Genomic DNA, 17,231 nt, shown 5'->3' on the forward strand with positions numbered 1-17,231 from the left:
ACCAAGCACTCAAATTTTGACTGCATTGTAATTTATGCCAATAGAAGGTCTGCATTAGCATCAGTGAGCTACTGCTAAGTGCTAAGGTCAGTTGTGCATTTCATACTTCAGCTGCAAAGGAGGAATTTTATTGCTTTTCATAGTCATGGTACAGTGGAAAAGGTGCTTTATGATGCCACAGACAATTAATTGAGGTACATTACCTAGAAACCAAAAAGGTCACACATGGAACATAATTGACACCTCATAACCCCTATTAATGATTACAGAAATGCAAATTAGTACTTTTCATTTTCCACTCAGTAGCATAACTCTTCTCTAGCTTTGAATTATGTTTCCACTTGCTTACAGTCTTTATTCTATAAAATGTTCAATTTACTTTTTTAGAAAATAACATCAGTCTACATTAAAAATTATATATTGTACAAATTGCACTATTCCTAAAAAGTCTATGAGCTGCAATTATATTTCTATGTAATAAGCACAGAGTAAGAACAAGAACTGATACAAATATATGAGTAACACATTTCTTGATGCTTCAGTAATCCCCATTAAGGCTATGTGAACTTTGTTTCGTGGGATTTCAGAGAAATGCTTGCTCTTACTTGTGAAGAGAAATTTGAAAACCTACCAGAATTTCATACATTGATGAAAAAAATAGAGATTATTTAAAAGATTTTGTGACTCTGTTGTGGTTGTTCAGTACAAAAGGAAAAATGATAAAACAGAAAAATGTGAAGGCATCAGTTAAGCTTTCTGACCAGTTTTGCACACCCACTCAAAGTTAGTCAGGTCCTATTGATTTTACTGTGATGTTACAGCTTACTCGTACTTTCTAGTGCTTGTATTCCAATCTGCAGCATCATAGCATGACATCATTGAACCGTGAGTTCTCCTTTCTTTGTAGTCTGTAACGCGTTTAATAATGAATATGATCGAAGGCATATTTAGTGGAGTGTGAAAATTCTTTAAAATAGAACTATTTATTTTCTCTCTTGACAAAATTCATCTGAAACATAGATCCTCTGCAGATCCTCTGCAGCTTCCTCTGTTTGCTCAGTCAAAGACTGTGAAGGAGTAAGATAAGAGTCTTTTGTATTCACCTCTGAGCCTGGAGCCATGGCTCCTTGCTATCCTGAGAAGCTTCCAGGTATGCTCGAATTTAGGTGCCAGAACTTCTCAGAGTCTTAATATCTGCTATGCTTTACAAATATGCACAGAAGACAGTAAGTGTTACACCAACATTTAAAAAAAAAAAAAAAAAAAGGAAACAAAAAAACCTTTCAAGACCAATTAATGGGAAACTTTGAGTCATAGGTTCTCAAGTATACCTAACTTTGAAATTAGTTCTGAATCCTTGGGAGCACGGACATGCAACACAGGTGTTTTGGTATGTATTTCAGTGAGGATGGTCGAGCACTGCAGCTTGCCCATGTGGTCCCAGCCCCCTCCACAGGGAGACATCCAGAATCTGCACAGCAGCCAGCTCCAGATTAACCCTTCTGTGAGCAGCAGAGCAACCTCCAGAGGTCAATTCCCATCTCAACACATTTGTGATTCCCCTCTACATGTTGCTGGACATCCTGAGTAGGACACAAATGCCATCTTCATTAGCATTTATTTAATTGCTTATGCAAACCTGTATCTGCCTCTAGATGATGTTAGCTCACAAGTTAAGGTTTCGTATGCCTTGTGTCCTGGTGTCTTTCACAGAGAGATGAGGTTTTTTGGCTCCTGTTCTCTGCCATGTCTTTGTTCTCAGACATCATCTCACTGATGTCATTAGGCTGCAGCAGATCTTAATGTAGTCCCCAAGCACCTTCTTTATGGGCCTTGTAGGCTCTGCAGATGTAGTAAAGCAAATGTAAAGACCAATGTGGCCTTTCTTGAACTTTCTCAATTTTTCCCAAGAGCATTTAAGGACCGATCATCCACATCCAGCTATCCCTGCTGATCTATACTATCAGTAATTAAAGGCTGACCCCCCAAAATTACTCAAAGAATTCAAAAAGATAAGTTTTTCAGTACTGTTTATGTCAGTATCCTGAAGCACAATTTAATCTTTCCAAGCAGTGGTCTGCCAGTCTCACACGTGGTATGTACTCTGTGGTATACAGAGGCTTGAAACAAGTCTTCAGCAGTTTTGAGCTGATACAGGAATGCTGGGCCTGGGTGGTGGTGGGAAGCAGCAGTGGTGAGAAACTCCCTAATTGTTACTCTAAAGATAATCTTTAGTAGTATCTAACCTTTTCATTTATTTTTTTTTCCATCTTGCAAATGTGTTTAAGACTATTCATTCATTTGCTTTTTTCAGACAACTAGTATCTTAATTTATAAAGTTGTTTGATTGAAGATTTTTTACTAAGAATGTCTAAAGTGCGAGGTTGTGCCGGAATCAAGTTATTGTTTGGAATTAAAAGTTGCACTTCTAATTAGCAGTTTAAAGCTGGTGGCCATCTTACAACAAAAGTTTTAGCTTTCCTTAGTAGCTTTCTGTCATCTTATAACAGTCTGAACACTGAAGATGAATGGTGAAGAGCCCTCACCTCAGTTGTTGGTAAATAGCTCAGAACACCACCACGGCTCATTTCCTATTTGATTCATTGTGTTGGTTTTCTCCTTATTTAGAAGAGGTGAAAACATCTCCTTTTATCTCTTCCTTCTGTTTAACGGCTGTACTGTTTCTATTGCACAATGTAATAGTGTAGTGGTGATTAAGGCAATTAAAAACTTTCCATAGAAGATTAGAGTTGGTTGCAAAGTCCTGAAGTTCTGAATGTCTTCTGATACTCATCTTTATTTTTTTTTCTTTTCAAAATGAAAGGCTACTGAAGTGCAATGGATAATTCCCTCTCATAATAAGTACAAAAAGAAAAAATAAATAAAAATCTAGCATGCTTAAAATCATAGCTCAGTGTCCCAGTAATGCTTTTCCTATTAACGAATAAATGAAAAGTAATTTCATTACTAAATGTGCCAAAGATTTGGAGACAAGATGAATTTAGACAGTTGATATATCAGTATCTAGTTACTGGGAAACAGTCCTGTTTAATTCATTTACACTAAAAATCAAAAGTGTGAGGCATTTCAATATCCTGATTAGCATATCATGGCTTTAATATGTTATCTTTCCAACTAAATGTCTTTCTTACCTTACTGCTTTAAGTAAATGGTCACGCTTTTCCACCTCTGAATAGGAATCCACTGCAAAATTACCATGCACAGACAGTATTTCCCTTTTGCAAAAAGGGCCTTATGCTTTTTTTTGTCAGTAATACAATTTCCTGCTGTTGAATCTGTTACTATTGAGACACATAACAAGCTTTAAACTTTTTAAAAACATGGAAATAATGGATGTGCTGTCAGCAATATGATGTATCTTTGTTTCCTTCATTTGAAATTCTGTTTCAGATTTATTTTCAGGAAGTCTGTTTTCCAAATACTCCAAACCTGTTTCTCTTTTGTACAAATGTAGTTTGTTCCTCTCTCTTTGTTTATGCTATCAAACAGTCTGTTGTTTCTGATATTTTTATCAAGTTGAAATGAAATTACCCATATTATAATTCAATACCATATTTAAAAATTGATTTGCCTTATAAAAATAGCTTGGAGTGCTTTTGCTAGACTGTGTGGCTTTCTGAGATCTCACCTGTGGGAGACTAAAAAACATTTGGTCTGTACTCAATTACAAGAGTCTTGTGCATGCCACTAAACAGAGATGGAATGCCAGGAGTTTGTAGGGAGTTTTAAAGATATGTTTAATGCAATACAAAATTTTCCCAACATGAAATGTGACCACATCCCAATGAGGTCATCCATTCACAAGGTTTACAGCACATATTAGATGAATTATTGCTTTTATTGCATAGTTCATGTCATAGAATTCATTGTCTCAGTTTGAATGGTTATTATTCTAGTATTGGTTAATTGAGGTTTAAAAGTCAAAAGGCATGTCATGCATTTGTGTTGGTTGGTTCTTTTCAAATAACTTGCTTGCTTGCTTGTTCTTGTTTGATCCGTTTGTTTTCCACAGTGAGAGATTGCATTTCACATTTCTGTCCTTTAGTCAGTCACAATTTCAAATGCTTCTAATCTTAATTTAGGTGCTCACTTTTAAATTAAGATGTGGAGATTCATTGTACTGGAAGATCTGATGTGAAACTGCATAAGGGGCGTGTGCTGTAGTACTCAAATCCTTTCTTCCCCTACATTTATGTTGATATAAGAAGTGGCATGATAGCTCAGTCACTCCTCGGTGTAAATATAAATTACATTACTATGAGCTGAAAATCTGAAAGCCTTTTCTTATTCCATTTTTGAATGTGACTATCCCCACTGGTTTGGTCTATTGACACAGGTAAAAACGAGGGTAACTGGTGTTATGAGAGATAATGCACTAATTTTAATTTCTGGTACGGCCGGCTGGCTTCCTATGGAAACCGAAGGAAGGAACTTTCTGAAATCAAACAAAATATCAGAATACGAAGAAACTGACTTTTAAAAAAATCTGGAAAATGAGTATCTAGTATATATTAGTTAAACACTCATGTCAGCAGCTTATTTATAATTATCAAACAATGTCCAAGCATATGTCTATACAGTTCTGTTTATACCCCTACAACTGTCCTCCAATGTGATTTAGTGCTGAGACTCCTCTAGCACATCTTGTGTCCAACTAAAACATTTCACTGATAGCACTTTTAGAAACAGAGACAATAATTTCATTCCAGATTAACTTTTTATCTTTAAAACATCTTCCATTAGTCAAAGTTGGATATGAGATGCTGTGGAATTCAGAAGGAATTCTTTACTTGCCCGTCTGTTTACTTTAATGCCATTTTGTCAAACATTTTGAGATGTACTAGGTGTGGAAAGAAAAAAGGAGGTTGCCTATGAGAAAAGTAAGCAATCAAACTACATAAAGACATTTCAAGGTTGTTTTCTTGGGAAGATTAAAATATATATATAAATAAATTATAGGACTATAAACCTTTCAAGGTGGTGGCAATTATTCAATCAGTTGCCAAATGATATCACTGAAATAAGTGCAGCAAAAGTTTACTTTCATCTCTAGCTACAGTGCGTTTATGACAAGAAGCAAACATGTGTAGTGAAACTCGCATTATATCTGCTGCTTGAGGGCTGAACAAACTTGACAGTCCTAAGAGAATTATAAGTACTTTATGATGACAACCTAGTGAAGAAAAAAATGACTTGACTGTGAACAAAAGACAACAAATAGAAGGCAGCTAGCAGACAAAGTATACGTAAAGTGAGATTCACAGAGGATGAGCCTGTCGCTAAAAGTAAAGTGAATCTATCACTTCGGGGGTTTGTTGAGGTTTGTTAGCTGAGTATCAGTTAAGGGCCTTAAATCTTTTGTTGCTAAATCAAGTAACAGCTTCTTAGTATTTAATAACCACAGTTTTAACTTTTCTTATTTCTGCATGCCAAATGACTGAAATATGAATCTATATAAATGTGCAAACAATTTTTATATTTAAGATGCCAAATATAGAGGGAAACAAATTCCAAATGCCACATTGCTTTCTGTTCTCGCTCAGTTGGTAGAAAGTAAACAGGAAAAACGTCTATAATGAATATTTTTGAATATTTTTCAACCTCTTCCTCTCTGCTTCATGGTCCTTTACTTCAGAGTAGTAAATCATCAAATTAGATTTCATATTGTGTTTTAAAGACGAAATGGATTTTGAGAGGTTCCTTGTCTTTTCTAATTTATTCCTTTGAGTTTTCTTTTTGTTTTTTTTTTCCTACTCTTCAATGTCTGTTTTGGTGCCTGACCTGTTCTCTCCAATCTTTCTCATTTTTGTAGAATATTGTTAATGAAGTGTGTACAGTGTTTCTTGGGAAAAAATCACGCCACAATGATTTCTCTTTATTTTTAAAGTGTGTTTGATTCCATCTACCAGCTGCAGGCCCCTTTTTCACAAAAGAATCTGATTACCAAGTGTGATTAAAATCAATTTTTCTTTATATGGGGAACAATTTCTCCCAACTGTGAATCTGGCAAGCACATGTTTTTCTGAGTATCAGTGTAATACTTGAAGTTGTAAAGACACAATCATCACTAGACTTTTTGTTTACTATTGTTCAATACAAACTGTGTAGAGTGAAAGAAATTAATGAGGTCTTTGATAATCAATTCTTATCAGAAATGTCTTCGACAGAATATGTTTTTTCAATTATCATCAGTTGTTTGGAAACTATACAAACATTCAGTGTTCTGTTTTTTTGGAGGTTTTTTTGTTTTTTGTTTTTTTTAAATCTAAAAATGCTGATTTTATCTTTATTTTAAGAAAGATGAAGATACATTTGAATGCCTGCAATGTAAACTATTCCCCCTTGGACGACTTCACTGACAACTGGCCTTTTGTCTTGCACATTGTTATGTGAAGGTCCCATCGCATAACTATTGAGCTAAATCTATGACAGCAAGCTCAAAGGTAGGAAAGCCAGGCAGTTTGCATGTAGGGGCCCAGGGAATTTAAAGGCAGGATGTTTGTTTTAGGGAGTTGGTGTGAATAGAAGAGCAGATAGTGGGTAGAATAGCCTAGCCATTGTCTAGAGAAATGATGCTTTCAAATTTTGGAAGAAGTTGGAAGACTTCTGGTTGGTTGGTGATGAGGAGGGAAAGACAGATTGTTGATGTAGCTGTTGTGTATATTGGCTCTGCCTTCTATAAGGGCTGAGTTGGAGGATGCGCAGCTTGGGAAGCTGAGGCATCAAATCCACCTGGATTTGTGTCTCCTTTCATCTCTACTGCTTTTATCTCTGAGATCAAGCCTCCAAAATCAAGACGTTTTCTGTGTGGAGGGGGAGGAGGGCGGTTTCTGAAAATGAAGAAGCATACTCGGAAAGTTTTGCAATATAATACTGGTATTTATTAGAATATTATTATGTTTATGGTTTTTACTTGCCTAAATAGAGCAGAGTCAGAAATCCCTGAGCTCAGAATAATGCTGAGATCAGGACTGTTCAGTAATGAATAGTTATCCTTTCGATTTTAGGATGGCACAGTAAAGGGAAGTTTTTGAGTGCTGATACACTTAGCATTCCCACCCATAAGGAATTATATTTTCCTCATTAAAAATTTTTGTTGCAAGTGGAGCTGTCTTGGGTACAATCATATGAAGCTGGCTGTAAACTGAGAAACAATTCACGAGCTGCATTTTTTTCGTGTTGTACGTTCAGAACCTTTCTGAACTCCCGGGAGCCTTCGCAACTGAAGAAGCGGTTTGCATGATTCGCGCTCTGCAAGCCAAGCAAATGCAAAGCGAGCAAAACCACAGCCGTTGTCTGAACGCGCCATGCCGCGGACAGGCACGAGAGTGGGGCACGGATCCTTCGGGAAGCTGCTTCGCTGTAACTTTGGTGTGAGAATTGCTCTTACGAGGTCAGCAGTGAGTGAGCGTGTGGGCGAAGTGTGGGGATGGGGAACAGCTTCTCTAAAAGCTGCAGCGGGCTCTCGGGATTGTGAGATAGGGAAGAGTTTACTTAAATGCAATGGATAAACGCCACCACAAGGGAGCTTCAGTCTCTCGGTAGGCGGCAGGGCCTGCTAAAAATGATCGCATCGCGCCATCTCCTGAGCAAGCCCTGCACTGCAGCCCGGTAAGCCTGACCGGGGCGCACGGGGCGGAGCTCCGCGCTCAGCGCTCCTTCTGCGCGCCCGGGCCTTGCGTATCCGACCTGCTGGCACGGAAGGCTCGGGTCCTGAGGGGGGCTGTGCTGTAACTGCTTGTGTCTTTCTCGCCGTGTCAGAAAAATGTAAGGCAACTTGCAACAAGAAAACCCCTATGTACAGAATGAAGTGGGTGTCACCTTGTTGGGAAGATCCCACCTTACTGCACAGACTGCGGGAATGCTGGCATAGGTCTGATGCATTTTTGGATGTGGGCTATTTGATCTCTATTTTCTGCAGTTCTAAGGCATCTAACACCGATCAGCTGAGAATGTGGTTTAGGGACACTGTCTTATGCAGAAATTAAAAATTGTGTTCTTTTTTTTTTTTTTTTCCCCCTATGATATTTTTCTTCATATTTTCTGTGTTTCCAAATGCTTTCCTGGCTGCAGTGTGTCACAGGGATATTGCAATGCTTTTGTAATAATCTGTTTTGCAATTGAATAGAGAGATGTTTATGATGCTTTAAAGGTTAAAAATGATGTGGCCAGAGGGGAGCAGTTCTCTGAGTGTTCATGAGGGGACCAAAACAAGAAAACATAAAAGGAATTTACCCCAGACAGTTTCAAGTATGTAATAACTGCAAACAATGCAGATAGGGAATTACAGAGTTCAGAAGAAAGGTAAATTTTCAGAAGAGAAGAGAAAACTTGGTTAGAGGCCAAAACCTTTAGTGTGTTGTTTTGATAATATTTGTATGTATCATTCGTACAGTTGTGAAGGGTGCTTCATTCTCAAAGGCAGGAGCTTTAGTATTCCATCCAGCTACCAAGCTGCTTGGTTTGTTTGCTTGTTTAATTTTCTGTGTGCTTTTTACACCTATGTCTAATAGAGTAGAAAGTATATTTACACTGACTCACATGCCTGAGGACATGTTCCTTAGTGGGTACCAGCTGTGCCTTTTGAAAAAGCTGCACGCAGCTCCCAGCCCACGAGCATTACTGGTCCCCTGTGCAGTCTGTCCCACTCCCTGGCCTCACTCAGCAAAGGGGTTTCAGTAAGTTTGAGCATCAGAAACTTCCTAACCTGGACCATTTTTATGGGTTTGAGAGACTGCCTCTCCAATAAATCAGGGAATGCTGCCTGTTGCTGCCAAGAGAAGGTCTGACCAAGAGCAAATGTAAGAAAATGGAAGAAATCTTCCTTGGAAGCCAAAATCCTTACACAGTTGATAACTTGGTTTTCTATTCAATCTCACACAGTCTTGCCAGAAATTATTCTAGTCTCCACATCCCATCCTGCAACTTTTTATGATTTTCAGGATGAATAAAAATGTGGGGCTAACCTTTATTTTCCTACCAATTCCTTTAAGTGGAGACGTTTTTTGGACAGTGAGTTTGACCACAACAGATTCATTTCTTTGCAGAAATGGAAGGAAAGTGGAAGTGCCTTCTGTTTAGACTTCCTGCTGAAATAAATTCAGGCATGTTTTCATATGTAGCTTTTCTAATATTATTTAAAAACAAAAACAAAAACAAAAAAACAAAAACAACAAAAAAAAACACCTTCTGTGCTTAAAATGACACACTCAGTAGTTCATTTCTAAATAATTCTGAGTTATCTTCCAGTTATTGCTTAGGTATTTTTCCTTCTTAGTCTTACACAGCTGGCTCATGTAAATGTTGATGTTGTGAACGTAATGCAGTCCTCCTCTCTACATTCCATAAACATGATTGTTAATGTCCAGAAGGACAAAAATTGTCATTCCTCTGGCTTATGTAGGACTGTGATGGAGGAAAAGAGGGCCTTGAGGATATGGCTATGAGGAAGGTGAATAATGCTTAATGACTGTGATGACTGTGTGTGAACAATGCTGTGGAGTTGTGCTGAAAAGAGGGAAAGGTTCAACTAGCATTTTGTTGTCAGCTTCCTTTGACAAGGGATGAAGTCAAGAGATCTTAAAGATAAACAGAATATAGCTTTACTGTGGAAAAAAAGCAGTTGTTCATCTTTTTAAGGGAAAGGGACAGTGAAAGGTTCTCTGTTTTTTCCTTTTCCTCTCTCCTGTAAGATGAGATAGGGAAGTAAGAGGTGAGGCTCACATACTGCCTGCAGTTATTCTTACCACACTACCAATTAGAAATATTAAATCCACGGTGGCTATTGCAAAAGTTCAGTTTAATCCTTCCAGAAATTAATTCTAATCAATAAAATGAAATCTCCCCGTGGGAAGCTGTGCCTGCAGCTGTCAGGGTAAGTGATAAACAAAGATGTTAACAAAACTGTCACAGCTCCTCATGTTTGGAGAAGCAGAGGAAATGTGCAGGGATGACACCTCATCTCTAATGCTCCCTCTCACCTAATAATGTCTAGATGTCTCCAAATTCATTCCAGTTTGTTTTTCTTCTGTCTTCCTGTTAGGTTTCCAATTTCCTTTTGCTAGCTGTTGGCTTCCTTTCTCATAACTTTCCACTGCTGTACAAATATTGTGGAAGAAAACAAACTTTAGTACTAAAAGTGCTGCAGAACTGCTTTCTCTGGAAAGTTCATGGTCCTGTTTTATTGCCTTAATTCACATGTGTGTTTAAAGTTTATTTTTGTTTTCTACCACTTCTAATTTTAAGGTCGTGATAATCCTTGTCATCATTTCTCATAAAATTGGCTGTTCTACATTCACCTGTTGTGCACAAGTCTATGTGCAATCATTAGTTATAAAATCCAAGTAGTCAAACAACTTCACAAGCTGCCTGTGGTAGTGGTGGCTAGTTTTGACATGGAGAAAGAAAGGAGAAAAATAACCAAAACAACAGCAACAAAAGCCCCCAAACTTCTAGCAAATAAATCTTGTGAAATTGAAGGTAAATTGTAATTTCTGTGGAGCAGATACAGTGAGGAGAATTAAGCAGAATTATGTTCTTTTGGACCATGAAAAATGGTACTTCTGTTTCTATTCTTGAGCCGTACAATAAAAAGGCAAAGTTGTTAAAACATCATTAAATTTTCTTAGCAGAGAAAGTTAAGTTTATTTTTTTTTGTAGCATGCTTCATATAAACATAATTTTAATTAATATTTAAAGTTAAAAATGTTTCTGTCTTTTTATAAATATGCTTATGAGATTTCCTTTTTAGAAGGGTTCAATATGATAAATACTATATATTTGTTAAAATACCATATTGCTGATTTCTGAAAAGACATTCTGTCAGGAAAGTTAGTCACATAGTTGTGTCTTCAGGGAGATTTCATGTCTGTTCTGAATTTTCTAATACTGACAAAACAACAATATAACACTGAAGTAGATACTGCCCAAATAGTGTGCTTTACAATGTAGAATATCTTACATACATTCTTCCTTTAAAATACACTTACAGCATTTGAAATTATCAAAAATGAAACTACTGAAAGAAAATGAAAACTTCATTAAAAATTGGCACACAAAAAGAAAACCTCATGCATGTAAATATTCATTAATCATCTCAAAACATGAACATGCTTGTATTAGTGGTATAGACCGTTGCACAGTGCATGTGATTTTCTACTGTACATGACAAAGCTGGTAATCTTCAGCTGAGATCAAGAATCATCATATCAATATGATATAAAAATTTCATTTTGTAAGTTATATTCAGTGAATGCAATTATATGATTATATATATATTTTAATTTAGTGCACGGTGATTATTCCATGAATAGCCAAGTAAGTTTAACATAATGCTAACAGATGGTTAGTGGGCAAAGACAAATCCACCAATAACCTGACACACTGGTTGGAATTAAAATATCACATACAGATGCACTGTGAAAGTGATTGGAAATTATATTAGTATTGTTTTGGCAAATGAGATTTTCCAGTTGGCACGTACATAAGAAAACAAAGATATTTTAGCCCTGCTAGTTCTTGTACAATCCAGTTGAAAATACTGCTAAAAATGGATATTTTTTCTCCTTACTGTAGAATAGCAAAGACATTCTGTGCTTCTCTTTGATTTATTACATGATTATTTTGAAGTTAATTTAATGATCTAACTTCTGAATCTAGAAATGAAGTTTCTTCTACAGAGAATATTCTGTTGCCAAATACATTTGAGGTCCACTATTTCCTTCTGTACAGTTTTGTTTTGAAGGTATTTCTCTTTTATTCATTTTTGTTTACTTAAAATACAAAATCTCTTTTTATAAACATTAGCATTACCACTAACATAAAAAAGAAAAAGGTTTATGAACTCTTATACATCCATTCATCACCTTACTACTGCATTTTATAAATAACAGATAAATTTCTGTAACAAACCTGAACCACTTAAACATATCATCTGATTTTTATGCATTAGGCATTAAAAAATAATTCACTTTTTCAAAATTATCTGGATTTTGCAGTGCAGGAAGACTCCAGTCTTGTGCTCTAACATCGTTATGGCCCCAAGATAATTATTGTCTATGATGAAGGACTGTTACGATGTTTATGGGCTGTCCTGCCTTCTAGAAGTGTTTCTTCTCTAGCTCAGTTTTCATGAAACCCCACTCCCGGATTGGTTTCACAGTATGTATGGACATCATGGCAACTTCACAACAACAACGCACGCTCCAGCCCTTCCAATATTGACAGGAACTTCCTTAAAAACAAAAAGAAAGTGGAAAAGGACGAAGCACTTTTAGTAGACTTTTATGGACAGGCTAGATAAGTTACTTATAGATTAAAAGGAAAGCAGTATGTTTATTCACACTAATGTACCACTTGAAAAACAGATTTAATTAGAACTGTGAAAACAGTCTGAGGTTTTTTTTAAAAAAGTGTTTTGCAGCTGCTGAGGACTATTGGGTTGTGGTGAGGTTGGTGGTGTTGCTTTTAGTTATTGTAAAAAACTTGCATATCCTTTTATCCAAAACCATGGACTGTGTAGCTAAAAAAGAATCCTGACAGTTTTAATGCTTTCTTATGGTCTCAATGTTGATGGTGTTTAATGTGAAAAGTTGAAAGTGCCCTCCAGTAGAGGGCATTGCCAACAAGGGCATTGCAGCTCTAATGATGGTTGGTAAAGAAGCACTCCCAGTTAAATAAATACTTTTAATTAGCATTATTTCATCTTAACATATATCATTTTTCACAAAACCCTTTTGCAATGTAATCGTTTTCGCTTTTCCTATTCAGATAGGTCTTGCTATTTTTAATTACCTCTGTCCACTCGTTATTTTGAGCATCATAAGACTCCACAGTATCCAGGTATGTGTGGCCATCATAGCCACCAACAGCATAAAGTCTGTCCCCCAGAGGGCAAATTCCAACAGCATCCCGGGGTACGCTCAACGGAGCCACTGTTGTCCAAGTGTCTGTTTTAGGGTCATACCTGAAATGTTTTATGATCAAAATTAGAAAAATACATTGTAGAAATACATTGATATTCCAGATTTTAAAAGCTGATGCTTACTTCTTTTCCCCTATACTGGAGTTTAGGTTATGTTATGAACTAGCGTAAAGAATCATGAGGAATAAGATTGAATTCTATATTTAGCCACTAGAGGGATCTTCAAGCCCTTATTTTCACTTTGTGTGATGAAGTATACATTTCTATCAGATTAACAATCAGTGTGTTTTGAACATAGGTGAAGCCTGAGGGAATGATACCATGGCAGCAATTGAGTCAGAAAAGTTCGTTTCAGAGCATTTTTTTCTTCCTCCATAAAGATTTATGTTTTCTGTTTCTTCTCAGTGACATTTCCAGAAACGTTTCACCACAAAATAATCTCACAAAGTTAATTATGTAACTCATGATCTTAAGCAAAGTTTGTATCTCATACAGTTTTTATCACGTTGGTCAACATGAGCCAAACTGTTGGAGGAAGAGACAAATGAAAAGTTTTTTTCCTGAGTTTTTTAACTTAAAACTTTTCAAGTTTTGTTCCTACAGTAAATAAGAGATGTAGCCCAAAGCTGAATTTTGGCACCTGAGAAATACAAATCCCCATGTTAAGTTCATCGTATTGTTGAGTTGTCTTAACCTCGGTCAGTTCCAATAGATGTGAGAACAAGTTGAAATTGTCACGTGGCAGTTGTTTTGTTAGCACAAAATCATTGCAAATCAGTTCTTATGCTCAAAAATGTTATTCTACAAAGCATAATATGTTATACAAAGGTAATGTTCCAATTCTGAAGAGATTTCCCTTGCTGCATTTTTATATTTCCTGAAGTGTTTAGAAAAGAAAAACGTCCTTACCTTTCTACACAGTCGGAAAGTCGAGAGCAGTGGTTGGAAGCAGGTGCATCGTGACCTCCCACAGCATATAAAAACCCATTGTATGTTGCAACACCTACACCGCCTCTTCTCTTGGACATTGAAGCACATAGGCTCCACTTGTTTGTATGTGGATCAAAACATTCCATTGATTTTAAGCAGGAGCTCCCATCTCGTCCACCAACTGCATACAGTCTGGGATAATTACCCACAGGAAGACAAACAATTTCAGTCCTTTTAATAAGAATATTTTATTAACTTTATTCAGACCATTTTAAAATTCCCAGTATGCCTTATATTTGCTCTCTGGCCACTTTGCTCTGGAACTTTCTCTGCACAATGGGTTTTTCATGCTGTATTTTCTTCATTTTCTAATGTAGCTTCAAGCAGCCACGTAAGAAAATTAAAAGTCTGTAGCATCTTCTCTAAATGTTAAGCCATAGGTGAAATTTATGAGAAGTACTACTAATGTTTGTAACACAGTTGGAGTATTTTCTTTGTCAGTCGTATGAAATATTTGACATTAAGCAATTTTCCTATACCATTAATACGTAATGAAAACTTCAATGCTATCATTATCTTTCAAAAACTTATGACAAATGTATATTAAGTGTATTTTCCTCAGTGTTTGTATTTAAGAAAATCTTTAGGACAGAATTTACCTTACTGATAGGTCTTCTCGTCTTTTCTGCATTAAAGGCACTTAGCAAACTACTGGAGATTCAAACTAGCTCTTGTTGAAACAAAATATGACAACATATAAAGGGGAACAGTGGAAATCCTCATTAAGAAGCACTTTGTGCCTCTTTGTCAATCAATTTTACGAAGTCTGAATCTCTTTTGTATTTCTGGCTAGCTTTGGTGCTGCTAGACTGTGATAGTATACATAGTGGATGTCAACTGTGCCAGGCTGTTCAGATCCTTTTCCCATTCTGGCCCTTACTTACTGCTATGAAATAAAGGGTTTTTTAGTGCAATTAATTAGAGACCTAGCAAGCACCTCAGCTTGTCCAGAGCGAGTCACCCAAATCCAGTTAGTTGAATTTTGCTTAAGATGTGCTTGTCTTTCTCCAGTGACTGGGATAAGTTTTACACTGCTCTGATGTAGGATTTCAAAAGAACAATCTTGACTTCTAGAGCAATACAAAAATTTTAGTTCTGTCTTCTAATGTTTGTGAGTCGAACACAGGCTTGAGTCCTGTTGTGCAGTTTTTTGCTTGGCCCATAAAAAGACTTGAGAATGGGATTTTTTTTCTTTTCATACCTTACTCTTAGATACAGTCTACTTGTTTACACAGCTTTCATAGAGAGAGGAAATCTCTGACTTTGCAAGCAGATTGCTCTTTTTCCCTAGCATACCTAGAATCATCTAAAGATCTTTAAAAATCTTGTCTCATTCCCTGAGGAGGAATCACATATTCCTTTATTGACTGATGTTTTCAGTAGTCCTTCTATTGTTCAGAAGTGTTGCCCCACTGAAAGTATGTGTTTTCTGGTAGGATTGAATAGAAAAAATACAGCATGCCTTAGGGAAACAGAAAGAGGAGAAGCATTTTGCTTGGCTGGACTGCAGCAGTAGCACTGAGTGATGGACATTTGAGTTTGGCTTCCTCTGCTATGCCAGTGATTACATCACTGAGCTAACAGACGTGATTTAAGCCAGGCAGGAGACAGGGTATATCGAGAGTGATTGAGAACAGAGTCGGGATTGGGCTGGATTTCCTCTCTGACAAAGTTGTTTCCTGCACATCCCTGTGAAAGGCACCCACAGGAATTTCTAGCTTATGCTGAGAGCATTTCCTTTGGGATAGAACAGGGACTTGGACAGACAGTTCTACTCCTCTCAGATTTTTGAATAAATGTTTAAAATCTTGTCATGTTCTATTGCAGAGGCTTGGTTTTTGTATATGAAGATTTATGTTTGCAAATATCCGACATCTTCATTTTTACTCTATATCCTTCTCTTTCATACATCACTGGAGTTTAAGAAGTGAGCAGGAAAGCCATTGATAAGGTTTCAGGATAAAAACAAATTTCTGCATGCAGCTTTTCTGGGCCCCCACAAACTCTGCACTAAGAGGCTGTCTACCTCAGATTGAAATAAAAGGCTCAAGCTACACTTCTCAGTGTAACCTGACGTTTTCTACCAGGTTTTCCTATTCTACTAGGCTTTCCTGTTTCTTTGCTGAAGAGGGAGAAGTTATTTCAAATGGCGCTCCTTAGATACACTGATTTCAAAATGCAAACATAAATTTGGATTTTTTTTAAGGTATTTGATCAATAGTCCAGGTAAAATTCTGATTTTCAAATTGCCTTAACTTGAAAAGTGTTTAAAACATGTCTGCTATTTAGAAAATAGTTTACTACATAATAGAGGAAAAGCTTTTCTTTCTTATTTTTGTGCATTACATTTTCTCTTTGTTTTCTTGTGGTGATTTATTATATATATTTTTATATTTTATATATATATATATATTTATATAAGATTGAAAATATAAGAAACTGCATTTCAATGGAAGGAAGTAAATGAAAAAGCAGAGAGTTTTTCCTGCTGACATACTTGCTGTTTAATGCTGCAACCCCTACAGTGCTTCGGGGGGTGGACATGCTGGCAACATAATTCCATTGCCGGGCTTGAGGGTCCCATCTTTCTACGGTGTTCAGGTAACTCCAGCCATCATGGCCACCAACAGCATACATTGGTCCTTCCAGCATTGCTACTCCTTGAAGAATAGGGGACAGGGACAGATTAGGGACAGATTACTGTATCTAATAATTTCGGTGACTTATAAAGTATTAACTTCTCGCTTTAATTGCTTGTATACAGATAAGCAATTTCAGCTGGTATTAAGCTAACTAAAAGCTGGCTTGTCATTAAGAAGAATAAACAAAGATAAACAAAATATTTTGTACAACAGTATCTTTCAAAATAAGCATTATCTTTTGCCTAAAGATCAGAAGAAAGCTGCTTTAGTTTTGATGTTCTCTTGGAATTTTTCTCCCGGTTCTGTTGACCTTGTTCTGAATCAAATCTGCACCCCCTACATGAGAAACAATGCTATTCTTTCAAAACAAAACAAAGCAAAAAGAAAACAAAAACCTTGAGCCAATGAAAAAATTGCCCAGAGCAGCCAACTACCTGTCCCTTCTTCTGAGCCAGCTGAAGCTCTGTAGTCCCACCAGCATGAAGCCAAACTGGATGGCAGCTGGCTGGCCTCATTGCCTGTACTGTACTGTTCTGGTGCCTGGTGAGTGGAAATAAGAGCTGGCTTGTATGTGCTGTCCTTGAGGCACAGGAGAGTGAACTTGGCTGTCTGTTCAAAGCTCTCTGTGAACACATCCTGTGTTATTTACCATCCTC

The 17,231-nt window shown here is 36.9% G+C and overlaps 1 protein-coding gene and 1 long non-coding RNA gene across 4 annotated transcripts in view; one reads left to right on the forward strand and one right to left on the reverse strand.

The window, feature by feature from the left end:
• LOC125699536 (uncharacterized) overlaps positions 1–17,231 on the forward strand; it is a 283,177-nt gene that overhangs the window by 67,616 nt on the left and 198,330 nt on the right. The gene's annotated exons all lie outside the window — the stretch shown is intronic.
• The window catches only part of KLHL4 (kelch like family member 4), a 67,820-nt gene continuing 61,224 nt past the window's right edge, over positions 10,636–17,231 (reverse strand). For both annotated transcript variants that reach the window (XM_048959134.1, XM_048959132.1), the window contains 4 exons: positions 16,431–16,593; positions 13,853–14,065; positions 12,814–12,985; positions 10,636–12,253 (listed from right to left, as the gene is read on the reverse strand). In XM_048959134.1, the coding sequence (XP_048815091.1) occupies positions 12,194–12,253; positions 12,814–12,985; positions 13,853–14,065; positions 16,431–16,593 (608 nt within the window). In that variant the 3' untranslated portion in view covers positions 10,636–12,193. The remainder of the gene's footprint in view (positions 12,254–12,813; positions 12,986–13,852; positions 14,066–16,430; positions 16,594–17,231) is intronic.

Source organism: Lagopus muta, chromosome 13 (assembly GCF_023343835.1).
Source record: "Lagopus muta isolate bLagMut1 chromosome 13, bLagMut1 primary, whole genome shotgun sequence".
NCBI lineage: Eukaryota > Metazoa > Chordata > Aves > Galliformes > Phasianidae > Lagopus > Lagopus muta.